This window comes from Ascaphus truei, chromosome 3, assembly GCF_040206685.1.
Source record: "Ascaphus truei isolate aAscTru1 chromosome 3, aAscTru1.hap1, whole genome shotgun sequence".
Classification (NCBI taxonomy): domain Eukaryota; kingdom Metazoa; phylum Chordata; class Amphibia; order Anura; family Ascaphidae; genus Ascaphus; species Ascaphus truei.
Window position 1 is genome coordinate 22,649,267 of NC_134485.1, and position 18,965 is coordinate 22,668,231.

Genomic DNA, 18,965 nt, shown 5'->3' on the forward strand with positions numbered 1-18,965 from the left:
ACTGTATTTACAGGCAGTACATCTATTGCAAGGGTAATATCATACGTATACGTAAGACCATTAACAAATACTGGCCCATTCTTAGAAAAGACAAGGAACTGGTGGATATACTACCAGTTAACCCCAAAATCATATTTACTAGAGCCTCAAACATAAGACAAAGACTGGCTCCAAGCTGTCCTTTGATGCGACCTCTTCGTAATACTAACATCATGTGCAAGGGATATTACCCTTGCAATAGATGTACTGCCTGTAAATACAGTCTAAAAAGTCTTTCGTTTCAGTCTAATAACACATCTAAATCCTACATCATTAAAAAATATTAATTGTAATAGCACGCATGTCATATATCTCCTTGAATGTCCCTGTGGTCTGAAGTATGTGGGTATGACCACCAGAACAGTTAAACGACGCCTTTATGAACATATATACAATATAAAGAAAGGTCTAACTACCCATAGTGTATCCAATCACTTTCTTCAAGTGCACGAGCAGAATCCCATAGGACTCACCTGTATGGCCATAGAGGCCCTTACTCCTCATTGGAGAGGGGGCAATGTTGTAGGCCTTTTGGGGAGGAGAGAATCCTTTTGGATTTACGAACTTCGTACCCTATCCCCACAAGGTCTCAATTTTGAATTTGACTTGAAATCCTTTTTGGTTGGCACATAAACGGTGCACTAAAATTTATATTGGGTACAGTTTGGTTCTAAACGTTGATCATTTTTCTCTTAGGTGGTTTTTCCAAAATTATGATAGATACATATTGTATAATAACACTTTAATATATATTTTGGTAATAATAATGTTTGCATATTTAAGCTCTATCACCAGGGTACGATATAAATATGTATATGTAGAATTAAATAAAATATATATATATAAATATACCTAGATATCTTAGGTCAGTCACAATTGGATATTCACTATATAGCTTAGTTAATCACACACTTATGTTCACACGAAGTTAAATATAGGTCAAAAAGTCCTAAGTAGTTATAGGAAGTATTTAATCCTCTTAACGCTAGAATTATATATTATCAATTAGTCAAGGTACACCACACACCTATAATACCTTTATATTCACTATGTATTTTTTGTCTAAATGTGATTGTTTTTACGTTGTATTTTCTATGTATGTTTGACCAGTTGAGATTTACCAACAGTCATAAATCTGCGATTGCGCATGTGCAGGATTTGTCTACGTGCGACTGCGCATGTCAAAGACTTTATTCAGGTGTAACAATGATTTTTAATTCACTACCTATATAAGGGACAATTCGGGACACTATGCCTATACCCCTGAAGAAGGAAGCAGCGCTTCTGAAACGCGTAGGGTGGTCTTACTGTTTGTACTGCCGTTTTTACCTATCCCCATCGTGGCTTGCTGAGTACGAATCTGCTGTTGCAGTTCGCATGATTTTTCATTCCATCTTTGGCGAATCTGCTGCTGTGGATCCCTGGCTAAGAACGCATCCGGAGTAACGTGTCATGGGGGGCGCTCCTCCCGAAAACATCAGCCGATGCGTGGGACGCTGACCACAAACAGGATCACCGCAACCAGCGGTTCCAGGCCACAGATGAGAGGGGATACTCTCAGAATTATCCACTGCCTGCCCTTACCATCCGTCTGGTGAGTGGGCACTTTAACCATTGCGGCTATACCTTCAGTCTGACTTATTTCACGTCATATTCTGTGTAATTTTTTAATGTCCTTTAATTAAATGTTTATGTAATTTGTTCACCTGTCTGACATCTCAGCTGTTTTGTGTGTCATGTTCACCTTACAGTATTATGCTATGTATTTCATTTGTTATCTTTAAGCACCTATTTCACCATTTGGAGATATCCTGGGATCTGCACATCTACCAGTCCTGGTTATATATATCCTTTTTTCTTGTTAATATGTAACCCTGCTTCCTATCGCTGTGCTGTGTCACCTGTAGGCTCACAGGGCCTAAGTCTCTGCCACGGAGAGCCTGGGGTTACTCGCGCAATACTATATTGGGTGCAGCACCTCCACCTGTGATGGTTCCCACCAGAGGGGGAGTGGTTCCTCGCAGGAAATATACATATATCACTCCACAACGTAGGTAAAACATTCAATGACTTTACTTGCATGAATAACCTTGAGCATATACACATATATATATCAACCGGTGTCCCTCCCTAGAGGAGACTTATACACGGCATTGCGCAGGACGCTACCTCCACCTCCACTGGATGATCCCACCCAGTGTCCCTTAACCCCACACTGTATTACCCCCACCCTCAAGTGAGAATGATATGTGTGACTGCGCAGCCACTATGTCCCTTGTGAATATGATAGTAATCGTTGGTGCACTTGTAGGATTCCTGCCGGGCACTCCGGTGCCCGGACCTGCCAAGGAACTTCACAATGGATCCCGACGTCAACTGTACACCGGAACTACCGTCCGGGGCGATCCCACCCGGATGGCTGATGCAGCAACAGCAAGGGTCTGAGCCCAAACCTCGGAACGGAAGCGCAGCTTCTGCTGTGTCCCTAACTAGCTCTAGATAATAAGTGGCAGGGTCCCTAACCTGGGGGCTGTCCCTGACACAACTTACACTTCAGGGTGACTCAGGGCTAGCTGGGGCCTTGGGGGCTGCTGGCCTAGTGCAGGGAGTCACTGACTCCTGCACCCTACCTCCTTCCCCTAGCTTCTCCAGGCTCCAACTGACAAACGTGCTCCAAGCCCGTGAACTGTATCTCTTCTCTCCTGCAGGGCCACCCTCCAGCCCTGTTGTCTCCCTGGCATCACATGGGGCGCTGCTGAGGCTCACGGGACTTGTAGTCCCTTCCAAGAGCCTTCCCTGGTAGGCTAGGGTTTCGCGGGCTCCCCTCGCGCTATCCTCGCGCATGCGCAACTCGGCAGCGCCGTCGGGACTCACTGCGCATTCGCGATCTATAGTAAGATGGCGGCGCCCTGCTCGGGAGCCGCCGGGGACCGCCGAAGCGCCAAAGCGCTCCCTGCACTGGCCCCCACCTTCCAGACGTGCCGGCGGGTCCATCGAGTGACCCGCGGCAGCGGAAGAACCGAGGTAGGGGTCGCGGGGCAGCAGGTAGGAAAAAGGGACCTGGCTACAAATATATGCTTGGCGCCCATAGATATCGATTCTTTGTTATTACTATGTTGATCATGCCTATGTAAACTATATATATTGCCATAGGTATTTCCACTTTTTCCTCTTGCTCCTTTTTGCTTAATTAATACCAAAATTATCTACAACAGAAGGCATTTATTAAAAGCAGTTTTAAGGAATGTCATTTGAAACAATAAAGATATCAGATGTGCCAAAGCACAGCAATTCTTAATGCATTGCATGTGTAACTTTAACCTGATGTGACAGTTTGAAAAGAATTGGTATTCATTAAAATGAAAGCCGGCTCACATCTGCACACAAAATTATTGGCTATTATCTCAAAGTAAAGTTGGTTAGTTGCTAGTTAACACTTGCATTGCAGATTTGATTAAAAATAATGATTGTTAAAATAAAATGTAATGCATGCATACTGTAGTAATATACAGTATCATTAAACATCTTTAAAAATTAGTCCAATGTTCCTGAAGCCTTACTAGTCCTGGAGTGAGGTAGATAATTAATGAGATTCATTCCTAGTGTACCAACAATGATACATTAGTTTTTCTGTGTCTGTTTGGGTGTATCTCCCTGTTCTTACGTTTCTGTTTTATGCATTGTAGGTTGGTATTTTCAACTTTTTTTACTTGGGGTTGGGATCTCCTTCCTATTGTCTCCGTTTGTCCCCCATTTTTACTCTTTCGTAATACAATGTTATTGCCCTCCCTCTGGTGGTAGGAGTAATGTGGCCAGCATATTCGAGGTTAAGCCCAGCCATTGCTCCTACCAGTCAGGATGGATGCCAAGTTTCTGGCATATTGTACATCTTATTGGGACCAAAATGGCTAACATGTGTGATACTGTGTGTCCTGTGACAGCTTCTTCTTCCATGCATATATAATGTAATGTATTCAAATCACTCCTTTCTGTGCTGAGGCGAATACTTCACTTAGCCAGCCAGCACACAAAGGAATAAGGTCCTGCTGTATAAATGTGGGTGAGTGAAGTGCTTAGGACACTGTTAGAGTGGGGGGGATGTTTACTCAGGTCTGTGGAACCGTGACTCTAAGAGAGGAGCTATTGTTAACCCCAGACTTTGAGGCATCTACCTCTGCTGGGAGGATCAGGCTGAAACTGGAATCTGAGGCCCCAACTGACTTAATTCCCAGTGGTCAGTTTTCATATCCCACTCATGTTAAGCCCAGTCATGGGCCGCAAACCGATCACTTACAAGCAGGCCGCCAAGATGGTAAACGAATTCATGATGGCTCGACTCCACCCCATAGATCAGCGGTGCGTAAACTGGGGGGCGCGAGACTGTATGCGGGGGGCGCTGGGTTTACAGAGGTCCCGCATGCTTCCCGAAGGCACTTAAATTAAGTACCGGGGAAGCGGCGAAGGCCTCTGTAAACCTCACTTACCTCCGGCGGCTTCTTAGACGCGTCGCCATGGCACCACCTACCATCTGGCACCTGGTTGGCCGGTTTCTGGAGGGAGTTCAGGGTTATGAATAGGGCTTGCCTAGGCGATCTGGCTGTTATTGGCCATTCCTAGGGGTCCCCTCTGACCCCTATAACGGCGGTAATAGACCAGATCAGGGTAGGTGGTGAGTCGCTCAAACCTGAGCCGGTCAAGGTGGAAGCTATCCTGCAGTGGACAGATCCAACAGATCCAGAAGCAAGTGTTAGCTTTTTAAGGGACAGCCCAGTATTACCAAAGTTTCGTTGCACGCTACAGTGCCCTGGCCCAACCACCGACCGACTGACTAATCAGCTTCCTGCTTGCTGATCTGGTACCCCGAATGTATGACTGCATTCTCAGCCCTAAAAGATACTTAGCCAGCACTCCGATCCTGGTGGGCCCTGACTGCATGGAGTGGTTCATGGTGCAGCCTCATGCCTCTATCTATGGCATCAGTGCTGAGATTTTCCAGGGGGCCGCCTATACCAGGAAAGGGTGTGTGGGCATTGAGAAGGCTACGAGCCTATGTGTATAGTGGGACATTTTCGGTGGTCACTGATCACAGCCCCCTGATCTGGATGTCGGGAGAGAATGATCCCAGCCTGGACAAGAGCTAAGACTGTCCTCAATCTCGGTGATCAACCATAGGGGTCTATACTCCAGAGCTCTCATCTTGAGGGGGAGGTTTGATGGTAGGAACAATGTGGCCAGCATATTAGAGGTTAAGCCCAGCCATTGCTCCTACCACTCAAGACGGATACCAAGTTTCTGGCATATTGTACCATCTTCTGGCATATTGTACCATCTTATTTTTGCCAAAATGACTGACATGTGTGATACTGTGTGCCCTGTAACAGCTTCCTCTTCCATGCATATATAATGTCATCTATTCGAAGGACTTCTTTGTGAAAGGAATCAGGACCTGCAATGTAAATATGGGTGGTCCCAGTGGTGAGTTTGAATTTCCCACTATCATTAAGCCCACCTCTATGGGATGTTCCTAAGTATTCTCACCCCCACAGCCCTGGTTGGCCCATCACAGTTTAGCCCTCACTTTGTAATTGGCCAACATTGCATCCGTGCTGTGATTGGCCGACAAAGCATCTGTGCTGTGATTGACAAGCACGTAGAATCTGTACTCTGATTGGTCGCACCCGGTCATCCTCCATGCTTTTAGATGGAGACCGGTAAACTATGTAATCCCCTGTCAATCACAGTTAGTTAGACTAGATCCAGACTCATAGTCTGGGACACAGTTTGTGTGTTACTCCAAAGTTTTTGCCGGAAACACACACAGATCCAGAACAAGATTCGACTGCATAGATGTGGGACGTTTAAACTTGCAAGGATGCAACTAGCATCCCTATGATATTGTGGTGCCTAGAGACTCACGGCGTGTGGAAGACATCCTGGGTAAACCTACCGAAGGTGGGCCCAGTATCTAGCAAGTTAGGATTCCCCGGTAACCCCAATTTTTGCTGTTTGTGCCTTTAACCTTGTACTGTGTTGTGCCTGTTGACTACGGTCGAAATAAACTTGTTTTAGTTAACGTCTTGATTTTGTCTGGTGTTTGTGACCCTGTTTATATTGTCTTGGTCTACAGTGACACTCCCATCCACATTGTACAGCGCTGCAGTATATTGTATGTTGGCCACCATACAAATAAGAATGAACATCTTTTACTCTTGAGCAATTCTCTACATAAATAAGAATAATCAACAAGGACAATTAACCCTGTATATACTGCAAATGATTAATACTGCTATTTTAAGTCATGAAGATATCACCTTCTAAGATATCACTGGACAGACATTTGGTATTGGGTTTCTATTTTTATCATGTGTGCAATAGTCATGCTTCCCTGTTAAATAGTATATCAACATTAGAGATGGGCAAAAATGATTTGGATCTGCCTCAGATTTGGCGGGTTCCTTTGGTTCGCGGATTTCTGTGAATCAGTCTCAAAAAGGGCGATTCATCTTGTCCGGATTTTTTTTAATCCCTGACAATCCACATGTCTTATCCCACAATCCGTTGGCGGAGATTTAAGAATCCAATCCACGGATTCAGGAATCTGTTGGCGAATTGCTAACAATCCGCAAACGGATTGCGGAATTCGCGGCTTGGATTCTTAAAAATCCGTGCGGATTGTATTGAATTGTAGTTTTTGATCCACACGGATAGAAACTTGAACAATCCATTGATGGATTTTACACCGCGGAACAGTATTGAATGGAAATTCTGGGAAACGGATTTTGACAGTTTCGCCGGTCTCTTATCACCACTTTTAATAATGTACCAGGGATTAGAGTTACCATCTTTGCATATAAACCATGGCATGCGATGGAATCTTTGATAAATATGGAATTCCAGATTGTTTTTGTATTCATAAAAGTACTGACTTTCAGTCTCGGTATCCTCCACTAATGTTTTATTTTACTCTCCTTTTTTAGGCAGTGGACAAATTCAGCTCTGGCAATTTCTTTTGGAGCTCCTATCGGACAGCTCAAACTCCAACTGTATTACCTGGGAAGGTACCAATGGAGAATTTAAGATGACTGACCCAGATGAGGTGGCAAGGCGTTGGGGGGAAAGGAAAAGCAAACCCAACATGAACTATGACAAGCTCAGTCGGGCACTCCGTTACTACTATGACAAAAATATTATGACTAAAGTACATGGCAAGCGCTATGCCTACAAGTTTGACTTTCATGGAATTGCTCAAGCCCTTCAGCCTCATCCCCCAGAATCAACTATGTACAAGTACCCATCAGAACTTCCCTATATGAGCTCATACCATGCACACCCTCAGAAGATGAACTTTGTTTCTCCTCATCCTCCAGCTTTACCTGTGACATCATCCAGTTTCTTTGCAGCTCCAAACCCATACTGGAATTCACCAACTGGAAGTATTTATCCAAACACCAGGCTTCCGGCTAGCCATATGTCTTCTCATCTTGGAAGCTACTACTAAATCAAGTGATTAAAAAGACTTAACAGTGGAATACAGTCCCCTATACATTGAAAACTACTCTGATTAGAGATCATGATTAGTTACAAGTGCCTTCTATAGTAGGTGCATGAAAAAGGGGAACATATACCAAATAGACTTATTGTAGCGTAGGGATGAAAAGAATTTATTACTAACGAAGTTCAGATGCTAAAGATGTAATATAGGATGGCATCAAGGCTTTGGACCAATAAGTTTAAGACTGTTATTAGTAGAAGACTGTAAAGGATTTTCTGTAAATTGTGTTAAAATGAATATTAGCAGTTGTCCACCCTTGCAAATATGTCAACAATTGAAACAATATACAACAATTACCACATAAACCACAAGTATTTGCATTCCTGAGCAAAAAAACTACCTGTATTTAAAAAGGAAAAAATATAAAAATACTCATTTCATTAAAAGCTAATGTGCATCACACATTATCATGGCTAACTTCTTACAAAAAATTTTTACTTAATAGAAAAGTATCAGATCTTTTCAAACTGTGAAGACTACCCACAATTCTTGATATAACAGAATAAGAACTATGAGCCATACATGGAAATAAGAATGTGCTTAAACGGATGTGTATAATAAAAGGTTTGGACACAAATACAGAATGCGAAAAGGCAAAAAGTGAAAAATACAGAAAAGAGACTTTTTTTTTTACTGAAAGCTATTGAAGAGATGGAAGACTTGGCGACAAGGGGATTATGAAGAATTGTTTGTGAGATTTGTTCGAGAAATATTGCAACAGTATTATGCAGGACCACAATCAGTGTTATAAAAGGAATGATCCTTCACCTGGAAGAAAAAAAAAAGTGAAGAAAGGGAAAATAGTATAGCTTAGAATATGTTTCTATAAGGATATTATGAAACTGGAATTGTCTGATATTTAAAATGAACATTCAGGGCCTCATTTATAAAACATGCAGTATCCTACACTTTCTTCAAATTGAAGCATGGCTTGCGTGAGAGAAGGAGAAAAAAAACCTCTAATCTCACATTTTTGTACACATATTTAGTAATGTTTGGGACCAAGTACTTTCATACTGTACATTCTAGTATTTTTATTCTTAGGACACAGAATGGTACTTTGATACCATGTGGGTGCAGTGGAATAATCATGCTGCCTGTATTGCAGCCCTCAATATAACAGACATGTCATATTTTAAATATGTGTTGTCCGAGGCATCAGATTAAATTAATACAGCACTGATACCGATGGTTGCAGCAATAAAAATATCGGTGAGAACCAATTGAGGCCTTCTCCATTTTCACTGCCAATGCTCTCAGGGTGGAATTTGTATGTGATGCTTTTTTTCTATTAGAGCGAGGGTGACAAACTCCAGTCCTCAAGTGCTGCCAACAGGTCAGGTTTTAAGGATGTCCCTGCTTCAGCACAGGTGGCTCAATCAGTCATTGACTGAGCCACTGATTGCGCCATCTGTGCTGAAGCAATAATATTCTTAAAACCTGACCTGCGCGTGGCCCTTGAGGACTGGAGTTTGTCACCCTTGTATTAGAGGGAGTTTGGATTGACCTTAAAATAAGCTTCCTCCCTGATAAAAACCTGAATTCTTGTCATATGTGTTTTTTTTGTTGTTGTTTATAAACAGGCGCCAGTTTTATTTGAGCCGCGAACGCTGTGCGTTCGTCAGATTGAAGTATACAAGTCAATGGTATTTTTCTTTTTTTATATAATTATATAAGTTATGCATTTATACACTACGAGTTGAGCTCGGCCAGCCAAAGAAACAAAGAAGGGACAATCAAAAACATTGTGGCCTTGAATTTAAACTCTGTATGCTTAATGTTTACAATATGAACTATTAGTACTTAGGATGCAGTTTGTATGCAATACAATAAGCTTGGCCTCGCAGGGCAATTCAGATTTAGAGCGTAGTCTGCATTATACATTTATCAGTGAACAAGGTGCCCACCTCAATTTTTTTTTAAAACATATATCTGTGGCATTTGGGTATTTCTGATCACATTTTTGCTCTCCAAACTGTAAAAAATAGATATTTTTCACAACTCCACATAAGCTGCCTATAAGGACAAAACGCTTCACCCTACGGCTCCTAATATGACACAACAAACGTTTTCAAAACAAAACATTGTGTGCAAATGAATCAACCAAATGGCTATATTCACTAAACATGTACAGACATACCCCACATTAACGTACGCAATGGGTCCAGAGCATGTATGTAAAGTGAAAATGTACTTAAAGTTAAGTACTGCCTTTTTCCCCACTTATCAATGCATGTACTGTACTGCATCGTCATATACGTCATATACGTCATATACGTGCAGAACTGATGTAAATAACGCATTTGTAACAGCCTGTATAGTCTTCCCGCTTGCGCACAGCTTCGGTACAGGTAGGGAGCCGATATTGCTGTTCAGGACGTGCTGACCGGCGCATGCGTGAGCTGCCGTTTGCCTATTTGGCGCTATGTCCTTACTCACGAGTGTACTTAAAGTGAGTGTCCTTAAACCGGGGTATGCCTGTATATCTCTTTCAAACTATTGTTCAACGTGTTCTTATGATAAAGGCCAGTATTTTTTTCCCCAGCAAATATCATTGTATTTAATGAAAATAATTTGTATCCTTTTTTTTTATGTGATAGACAACACAAAATATAAGAAATCCCCCAAATGCTAAAATCTGGCAGTCATGTAGTTATTCATTGTTGAAATACATGATGTATTCAGGCAGTCACAATGTAATAATGAAAACAAAACTTTGGAAGATACATTCATCCGTTTCTCAATTTATTACATACTGTAAACTTTAATCTAGATCTGAAAAGATTCCAATTTATGTTCTTATCTCAGTTCAGTCATTCCCATGGTTTTTTTTTTTGCTTTGCATCCACAGTAGAAATAGTTACTTTAATGTGTACTGTATGCTGTACTGTTCAGATTTGTACCAGGCAATCATAATGCACGAAGCAAAAGTCTAATTTAACACGTATAAAAAGAGTAGAAGATATGGCAATCAAAGTGCACATTTTGTGCAAGTAATTGCACCAATAAATCACAAGCTTTCTTTCTTACCAACAAGAGAATAAGCAAAGTTTAGGGAATACAGCCACAATGTGTTTAAATAAATTTGCATATATTACATTAAAAAAATATAAACTCAAAAACAATTCTGTCCAAAAAGCTTTTTTATCCTTAGTAAATAAAGACTCCGATCCATAAAAGGGTGCTAAGCTTTATCTCTCGCTTACACCTGGGCCAAAGTGAGCAAAGTATCAGTTAAAAATTCTGGCTTCGGAGTTTAGTACTGTAACCACGAGATGGAGTTAATCGTAGAAGTAATTCCAAAATAACAATCACGCTTTTTCTGGAGGAGTCTGGGTGAAGGTTTTAGTTCAAAATATTCTTTCATAACAAGAGCCAATTATAATACCAGCCTTATAACAATGTACTTCAATAACTGCCTATTAGTGTTAGCCAAATATAATCCTATTAATGGTGAGAGATTCATTGTTTTTTTTTAAAGATGAACCCCTATGATTCCCCGAATAATGTCTAGGCAGTTCCATTGGCGACATCAGCTTTCCATATATGCATGCCTGGAATGTATGACATTTTTTAATGAAGTAAAAAAAAAACATATCTGGCTTCCTATTCCAGTAGGCAAAATTTTTTACAGTTGTAGTTTATAATTTCAGCTAAAAGATACATGTTGGTGTAATTGAAGAAAAATGTGCACAGGTACAGTAGAACATCACTGTCCTCTGGATTAAGTATGTGCAAGAAACAAAGTGTACCTTCTCTGTTTTTATAGACCACTACATTTGTACTTACTATGTAACATGGTTTAGTTAATTTTTTTTTTAACTGAAACCTAACACTAATCTGAGAATTGTTGCATCCAAGGCGGCTTGTTAGACGTTTCAGCGAAAAGTTTGTCTAAAGCAGCAGTACTAATTATTATTTAAGTAATTGAAATATGTAAACCAATAAAATCATCAGCATAACCTTTTCTGCTTTGTGTTCATTTTATTTCAAAATACAGTCCATGTGGGATAGGGTAGGCCAGAAGGCTTCCCAGGTTTGATGTTTAGCTTTCACTGTGCGCAGAGCACTTGTAGAAGCCAACTTTGGTCTTTCAAAAGAAAGTTCATCTATGAAGAATGTTCATGTTGGTTCCTTAAAAGGTTTCATAACCTACAACAAATACAAAGTACATTTCTCCAGGAGCAATGCTGATATTGGAACATGCAGTTGCTCTACATTCACTATACCTGCACATTAACAACCCTATACCTTCCTTTTTTATACAGATGTAGCAGACGTTATTACTAGAGAGGGGCGAACCGGTCAAAATTAGTTTCTGGAATTTTTAGACCAAATCCATTCCCTACACGAAAATCTGTCTGCAGATTGGGTACTAAAAATTCAAGCAGATTAATCTGAATCTGCCATTAGCTACAACCCAGACAGATTTAGAAGACTCTGAACTACATATTAAATCCAAAAGCTACATGAGAGGGAGGGAGAGAGGGGACCTTAAATTTAGTAGTGTCTTCAGTTGTATATATAGCCCCTCAAACCTCCCTTCAAATAAATTAGGGAGAGATGCCTCTGCTGATAAAGGAGTACACCAGAGGTACCCTGGGAGATACGCTAATGCCTATCAAAAGAAGATTTAAATTAGTCCCATCCCCACACTTCCTAAAAGGATTTCCATGCCAACTATATAGAGTTGACAAGCGTATGGCACCTAGTGACTGCAATGGTGGCAGACCCCACAACAACTGCTTTTCTAGGCAACAGCTCTAGCAGTGTGAGCTAAACCAGCTGATGGGTAGCACCACTGTCCCATCATACTTTTGAGCTGAGCATATGAATGTGCGCACAAGCGATATTTTTATTTGCTATATTTTATAATTGGGAAAGCCTTATGTGACTTCCCTTACTGTATTAGACCTTTTCAGTGAAGAAGTACTTCCTCACTTTTCCCCAGAGCCTGCCACCATCCAGCTTCAGAGTACAACCTCTTGTTTTTCTCAAATATCTTCCCTCCTGTACCTTGTTAAACCCTTGATATAGTTGAAAGTTTCTATCATATTTCTCCTCTTTCTAACTCTGATAGGATTTTATCCCACATGATGTACTAAAACATGGCCGCTGTGACAATACAAATAAAACCATTTCAAAGCATTATAACATTCTTTTACTATTTTTTTGTTTCTTTTTTTTTTAACTGATACCAAACTACTTTTGTCCAAAAGGCATGAGTGGGTGGGAAAGTCTGACTAGCCTGGGAGCAGGTGGCTGAGCTCCCCGGACACTTCCTCCTCCTATCCCCTCCACAGCCCCTGCCCCTGCCCCTGCCCCCTCGACAGCCTACCACCAGCAACCTCACTTGCAGGATATTAACCCATTCATACCCCCTCAGGCCAGATAAATGGGGCCCTAGCAATACCAGGTACCAGGGGCAGTGACCCAGTAAGGAGGGGGAGAGTATGGCCCCATTGGGAGAAGGGGGAGAAAGAGAAGGAGGGGGAGCTTGAAACTGCAATACTGCCACCCTTCCCCTATATATGTCAGGGCTTTCTTTTGTATTGTCTTTTAAATGGAGCGAGAGAGTAGCTTTTTTTCTCTGTTTCCTTATTCTATTCTATTACGTTCTATGCTATTCTATGGTATTGCATGTTGGTGTATTGAGTACACGTGATGTTATTCATTTAAGGGTAGAATGAAGGCATGCACCTTTACAGAGAGGCAATGTCAATTTTAATTGCTGAATTGTGATTGTAAAATGACTCCAATGCCAAACACAGTGAATAATTCACATAACATCAAGTTGGTAACCTTTGTGAGTAGATATCTTTCTATGGTTTATACAAATCACATGATTTTCTATTGCACTGAGTACTTGTATTTGAGACAGTGAATTTATAGTTTGAAGATAAGTACAGTATGTCGGAAGTTTAAATTTAGGGAAATCTGAAGGTGAATTATAATTGTAATTTAAATAAGTAACCTTTTATTGGTGCAATATCTACCAAAATAACTGTTTTTTCATGTGCTGCAGGAAAAAAACAAGTGAGTTTAAAATTACATTCACAAAAATATAGACATCCTTCACAGCCAGTTTCTAGATATTGGCCTAGTGAAATCCATTTCAGGTTTCACCATGTTTTCAGTTTCTTGTCTATTTTGTCCGAGCCTGGGGAAATCCACGTGTCTACTATCAAATGGGAAGATTCCTGAATTCCAGAAGTTTACATCAGTTATTAAACCCACCTGCAGAGAAGTCATATATGTTTCGGAAGGATTGCATTCTTTGAGCAATTATAAATAGTACAACACAGTACCTGTAAGATATGCGCATAGCTACAGTAGATTAGCTACATGTGTGAGCATGAGCAGTGAGCAGCTCAAAAGTAGGATGTGATGGTGATACTACCCATCAGCTGGTTTAGCTCACACGGCTAGAGCTGTGGCTTAGACAAGCATTGGTTGTTAGTTCTAGTCCTTTCGGGTCTGACACCATTCCAGTCATTAGGTTGCTATCTTAGACTTATCAACACTATGTTGATATGGAAACCCTTTTAGGAAGTGTGGGATGAGACTCATTTTAATGTCTATACAAAGTATATTTAAATATCTCGCAGCCAGGTACCTCAGGAGTGCTCCTTTTTCAGCGCAGGCATGTCTCCCTAATTTATTTGGAGAAACGTCTGAAGGGATATATACAACTGGAGACACTTCTAAACTACAAGTCGTCATCATCGTCGTATTTTTACCACCAATTTCCTGGGATCCATATGTTGTTTTACACCCTGCAGGTGTATAGCCAAGAGCACCCACATTGACAATTGAATGATTACACCATCATGTTGGTGAGTTCTAGTTATTTGGCATATATTGAGGATACAGGAGTTTATAATGATGCAAACACCTTTTCTTCCAAATTTCAAATCTAATTTTTTTTTTGTTGAAGAAGACAGTTCGCAGCATGCTGAATGGCACTTTTATTTGAAGAATTGACTTCTGTGGGAGGGACCAGATATTTAGACATTTCATCATGGTTCTTGGTTGGCTGATCTAACATGTGCTAATTATTCTCCCTTTTTCCTCTCTACTTCTTATTAATTTGCCTGTCCACACGTTTTTCCTGATACTCATAAAACTTATCAGAGCTACTAATGCGGTTTTAAGTTTTTTTTTAAAAGTTTTTCAGAGGTTTTTTTTAAAGGTTTTTCATAGGTGTAATTAAACTCTAGACACCACCAGTTTGGGTTTGATATTTATTTAATTATTTTCTCAATCAACAGTATTTGATACTTTCTAATTATTACAAGAAGTGTGTTGGATCGGCACTCAAAAATGTAAAAATCAACAAGTAAATGTATGCTAAATTCAATAATAATACAAAAATACCTTCAACAGAAAAAAGTGAATTGACAGGGGTACTGAACGCCAACGTTGTGATGCCATTTGCTGTAGGAATTTTGTGTCAATTCACTTTTTTTTCTATTGCACTGAGTACTTGTATTTGAGACAGTGAATTTATAGTTTGAAGATAAGTACAGTATGTCGGAAGTTTAAATTTAGGGAAATCTGAAGGTGAATTATAATTGTAATTTAAATAAGTAACCTTTTATAGGTGCAATATCTACCAAAATAACTGTTTTTTCATGTGCTGCAGGAAAAAAACAAGTGAGTTTAAAATTACATTCACAAAAATATAGACATCCTTCACAGCCAGTTTCTAGATATTGGCCTAGTGAAATCCATTTCAGGTTTCACCATGTTTTCAGTTTCTTGTCTATTTTGTCCGAGCCTGGGGAAATCCACGTGTCTACTATCAAATGGGAAGATTCCTGAATTCCAGAAGTTTACATCAGTTATTAAACCCACCTGCAGAGAAGTCATATATGTTTCGGAAGGATTGCATTCTTTGAGCAATTATAAATAGTACAACACAGTACCTGTAAGATATGCGCATAGCTACAGTAGATTAGCTACATGTGTGAGCATGAGCAGTGAGCAGCTCAAAAGTAGGATGTGATGGTGATACTACCCATCAGCTGGTTTAGCTCACACGGCTAGAGCTGTGGCTTAGACAAGCATTGGTTGTTAGTTCTAGTCCTTTCGGGTCTGACACCATTCCAGTCATTAGGTTGCTATCTTAGACTTATCAACACTATGTTGATATGGAAACCCTTTTAGGAAGTGTGGGATGAGACTCATTTTAATGTCTATACAAAGTATATTTAAATATCTCGCAGCCAGGTACCTCAGGAGTGCTCCTTTTTCAGCGCAGGCATGTCTCCCTACTTTATTTGGAGAAACGTCTGAAGGGATATATACAACTGGAGACACTTCTAAACTACAAGTCGTCATCATCGTCGTATTTTTACCACCAATTTCCTGGGATCCATATGTTGTTTTACACCCTGCAGGTGTATAGCCAAGAGCACCCACATTGACAATTGAATGATTACACCATCATGTTGGTGAGTTCTAGTTATTTGGCATATATTGAGGATACAGGAGTTTATAATGATGCAAACACCTTTTCTTCCAAATTTCAAATCTAATTTTTTTTTTGTTGAAGAAGACAGTTCGCAGCATGCTGAATGGCACTTTTATTTGAAGAATTGACTTCTGTGGGAGGGACCAGATATTTAGACATTTCATCATGGTTCTTGGTTGGCTGATCTAACATGTGCTAATTATTCTCCCTTTTTCCTCTCTACTTCTTATTAATTTGCCTGTCCACACGTTTTTCCTGATACTCATAAAACTTATCAGAGCTACTAATGCGGTTTTAAGTTTTTTTTTTAAAGTTTTCCAGAGGTTTTTTTTAAAGGTTTTTCATAGGTGTAATTAAACTCTAGACACCACCAGTTTGGGTTTGATATTTATTTAATTATTTTCTCAATCAACAGTATTTGATACTTTCTAATTATTACAAGAAGTGTGTTGGATCGGCACTCAAAAATGTAAAAATCAACAAGTAAATGTATGCTAAATTCAATAATAATACAAAAATACCTTCAACAGAAAAAAGTGAATTGACAGGGGTACTGAACGCCAACGTTGTGATGCCATTTGCTGTAGGAATTTTGTGTCAATTCACTTTTTCTTATGATGCTGTTTTTTCTATTATTTACGTAATAATCTCAAAGAACAGGATATTACTGGCCAATAATGCCCTGTTCTGAAGGGATTATTACTATTATAGGTGTAGCATGGCTAATCTGGCTATCCTTCTGCTCCCCACCCCCTGTCACATAAATCTTGGTAGCTGCAGGCTGTGTCAGGCCCCCATCTTAGGTTTACCCCATCTCATGCAGCTTCCATGAGTGGTAGGAGTGGAGGTGGGACTTGGCCTGTGATTACCCAATCCTGGGTGAAGACCTGGTGCCCTCCGCTTCTGCACTAAGGAAGAGGCAGATCTAAATGTAGTCATTCTGAGTCTCGCCCTCTTGGGCTTGAGACGTCTCCTTCAGCCCCTTAGAGGGCTATGATAAAAACCAGGTAGCTTGAAAGGCCTCAAGTCTGATAGCGGGTCTAGGTACCATCTAGAGGTCTGGGACCTGATACAGAAGAATGTATCCGCTGTAATACCATCTGCAGTGGCTATAGTAAAGAAGCCCCTGTTTTACATACCTCCTGCCTAAGTCTACAGTATATTGGGGGGGGGGGAGTATGACAGATTGGTTCCACTGCTGGGACTGTCTATAGCTACATACACTGTCTCTCTCATAACCATGTGTGAGAGAGACAATGTATGGCAGACCGCATTAGAACAAAAGAACATAGATCCCATCTTTATGCCGATGACACAGATATACATTGGAGCATCCAATAATCATAGGGAACAAGCCAATTTGCTTACTCGATGACATCCAAGAATGGATGATTTCTAACCTACTTCAACTTAACCCTGATGAGACTGAAATAATGAATCTACAAGCAAAGGGCCACCCTACCAATGGACAAATTGCAAGAGCTCAGGGACTCCACCCTTCGATAGGTAACAACATTGCATTACAAAAAAACAACTACGAGATGTAGTAGTTATCCACAGTCACCCTGGTCCTTTCTGGACTGGACAGTAATAACTCTCTACGTAGGAATGCCAACCTATCTTTTCTCTACTCTCTAAGTGATCCTGAACTCCGCAGCCAGACATAAGTAGAACCAGGCAGTTCAACCATATCTCTCCTGATTTGAGAAAACTTCACTAGTTGCTCAAGAAGCAAAGAGCAACATTTAAACTCCTCACTAAGGTAGAACAAAAAAGCAAGAGATTAGTGGGACTGCGAACTCATGAAAAAATATCGGAAACTCACCGGGGTGTTGGAAAAAGAAAAAAGATTTATTAATTCCGTGTTAAAAAAACACAAAACAAAAATACAAACAGGACAAAAATCTCCTCCCACGCGTTTCACTCCAGAAAGGCACTTTCTCAAGGAGTAGGAGAAACTCTTCACCGTGATGAAAGGAGGCACGGGGATCAAATTCCAAACCCGGTTTGGACACAGAGGTAACGTATTTATTCTCTCTCGACTACCAATACTGTCTGTATACGTTACCCCTTGAGTGTACAGCTTTTCTTTTCTCTCCATCATTCAACATACTTGGCCATATACTTACATACAACAGTACAACAGATCTACGCAGTATTTACACTTCCGGATAGTACCCGATCTTTATATATATATACCACAATTTTGGACATTGTAATAGTCACTACATTAGTGTCTGTCCTAGAGCTCGAACTGGCTTTCTGTATGTATCCTCACTAAGGTACACTGGGTGCTCCATGACCCAGGGCCCCTCTAAGAAATGTAAGTTCCACAGACCCACCTTGAATCTATGATGCCAAAATCTTCAACTTATAAAAGTCCCAAGATTCAAATGCAGTAGACGAGCTGGCCGTGCCCCTATGTACAGGAAGCCATGGAATAGAATGCCCTCCCCATATCCATGAGAAACATCAAAGACCATCCAACTTACCAGAAAACAGATCAAGACGTGGCTCTTTGAAGTATCCTTTCCGAACCTCGGTTGATTATTCGCTCCACCTTTGGGGTTTTTAAAAAGCGAATTGGAGCAGGGTTCGATCTGTGTATGTGTTGTACAAGACATTGAGATAGATAGATAGATAGATAGATAGATAGATAGATAGATAGATAGATAGATGATAGATAGATAGATAGATAGATAGATAGATAGATAGATAGATAGATAGATAGATAGATAGTCCTTTAAATCTGCTCCTGGAGATACTCCCAAAGCCTTGCTCTTCCAAGTCAGCTGCTTGGTTTCGGGAAAATACTGCATGTCAGAAGACAGCTACTACCAATTCTTCTCACCAAAATTGCATTCCCACACCTTGTATCTGCACTGGCGACTTCCACAG

General features: G+C 40.5%; 1 protein-coding gene across 6 annotated transcripts in view; it reads left to right on the forward strand.

Moving 5' to 3' along the window:
* ERG (ETS transcription factor ERG) overlaps positions 1–11,558 on the forward strand; it is a 289,132-nt gene extending 277,574 nt beyond the window's left edge. For all 6 annotated transcript variants that reach the window (XM_075593742.1, XM_075593741.1, XM_075593743.1 and 3 more), the window contains one exon: positions 7,017–11,558. In XM_075593742.1, the coding sequence (XP_075449857.1) occupies positions 7,017–7,537 (521 nt within the window). In that variant the 3' untranslated portion in view covers positions 7,538–11,558. The remainder of the gene's footprint in view (positions 1–7,016) is intronic.
* Positions 11,559–18,965: the final 7,407 nt, after the last annotated feature.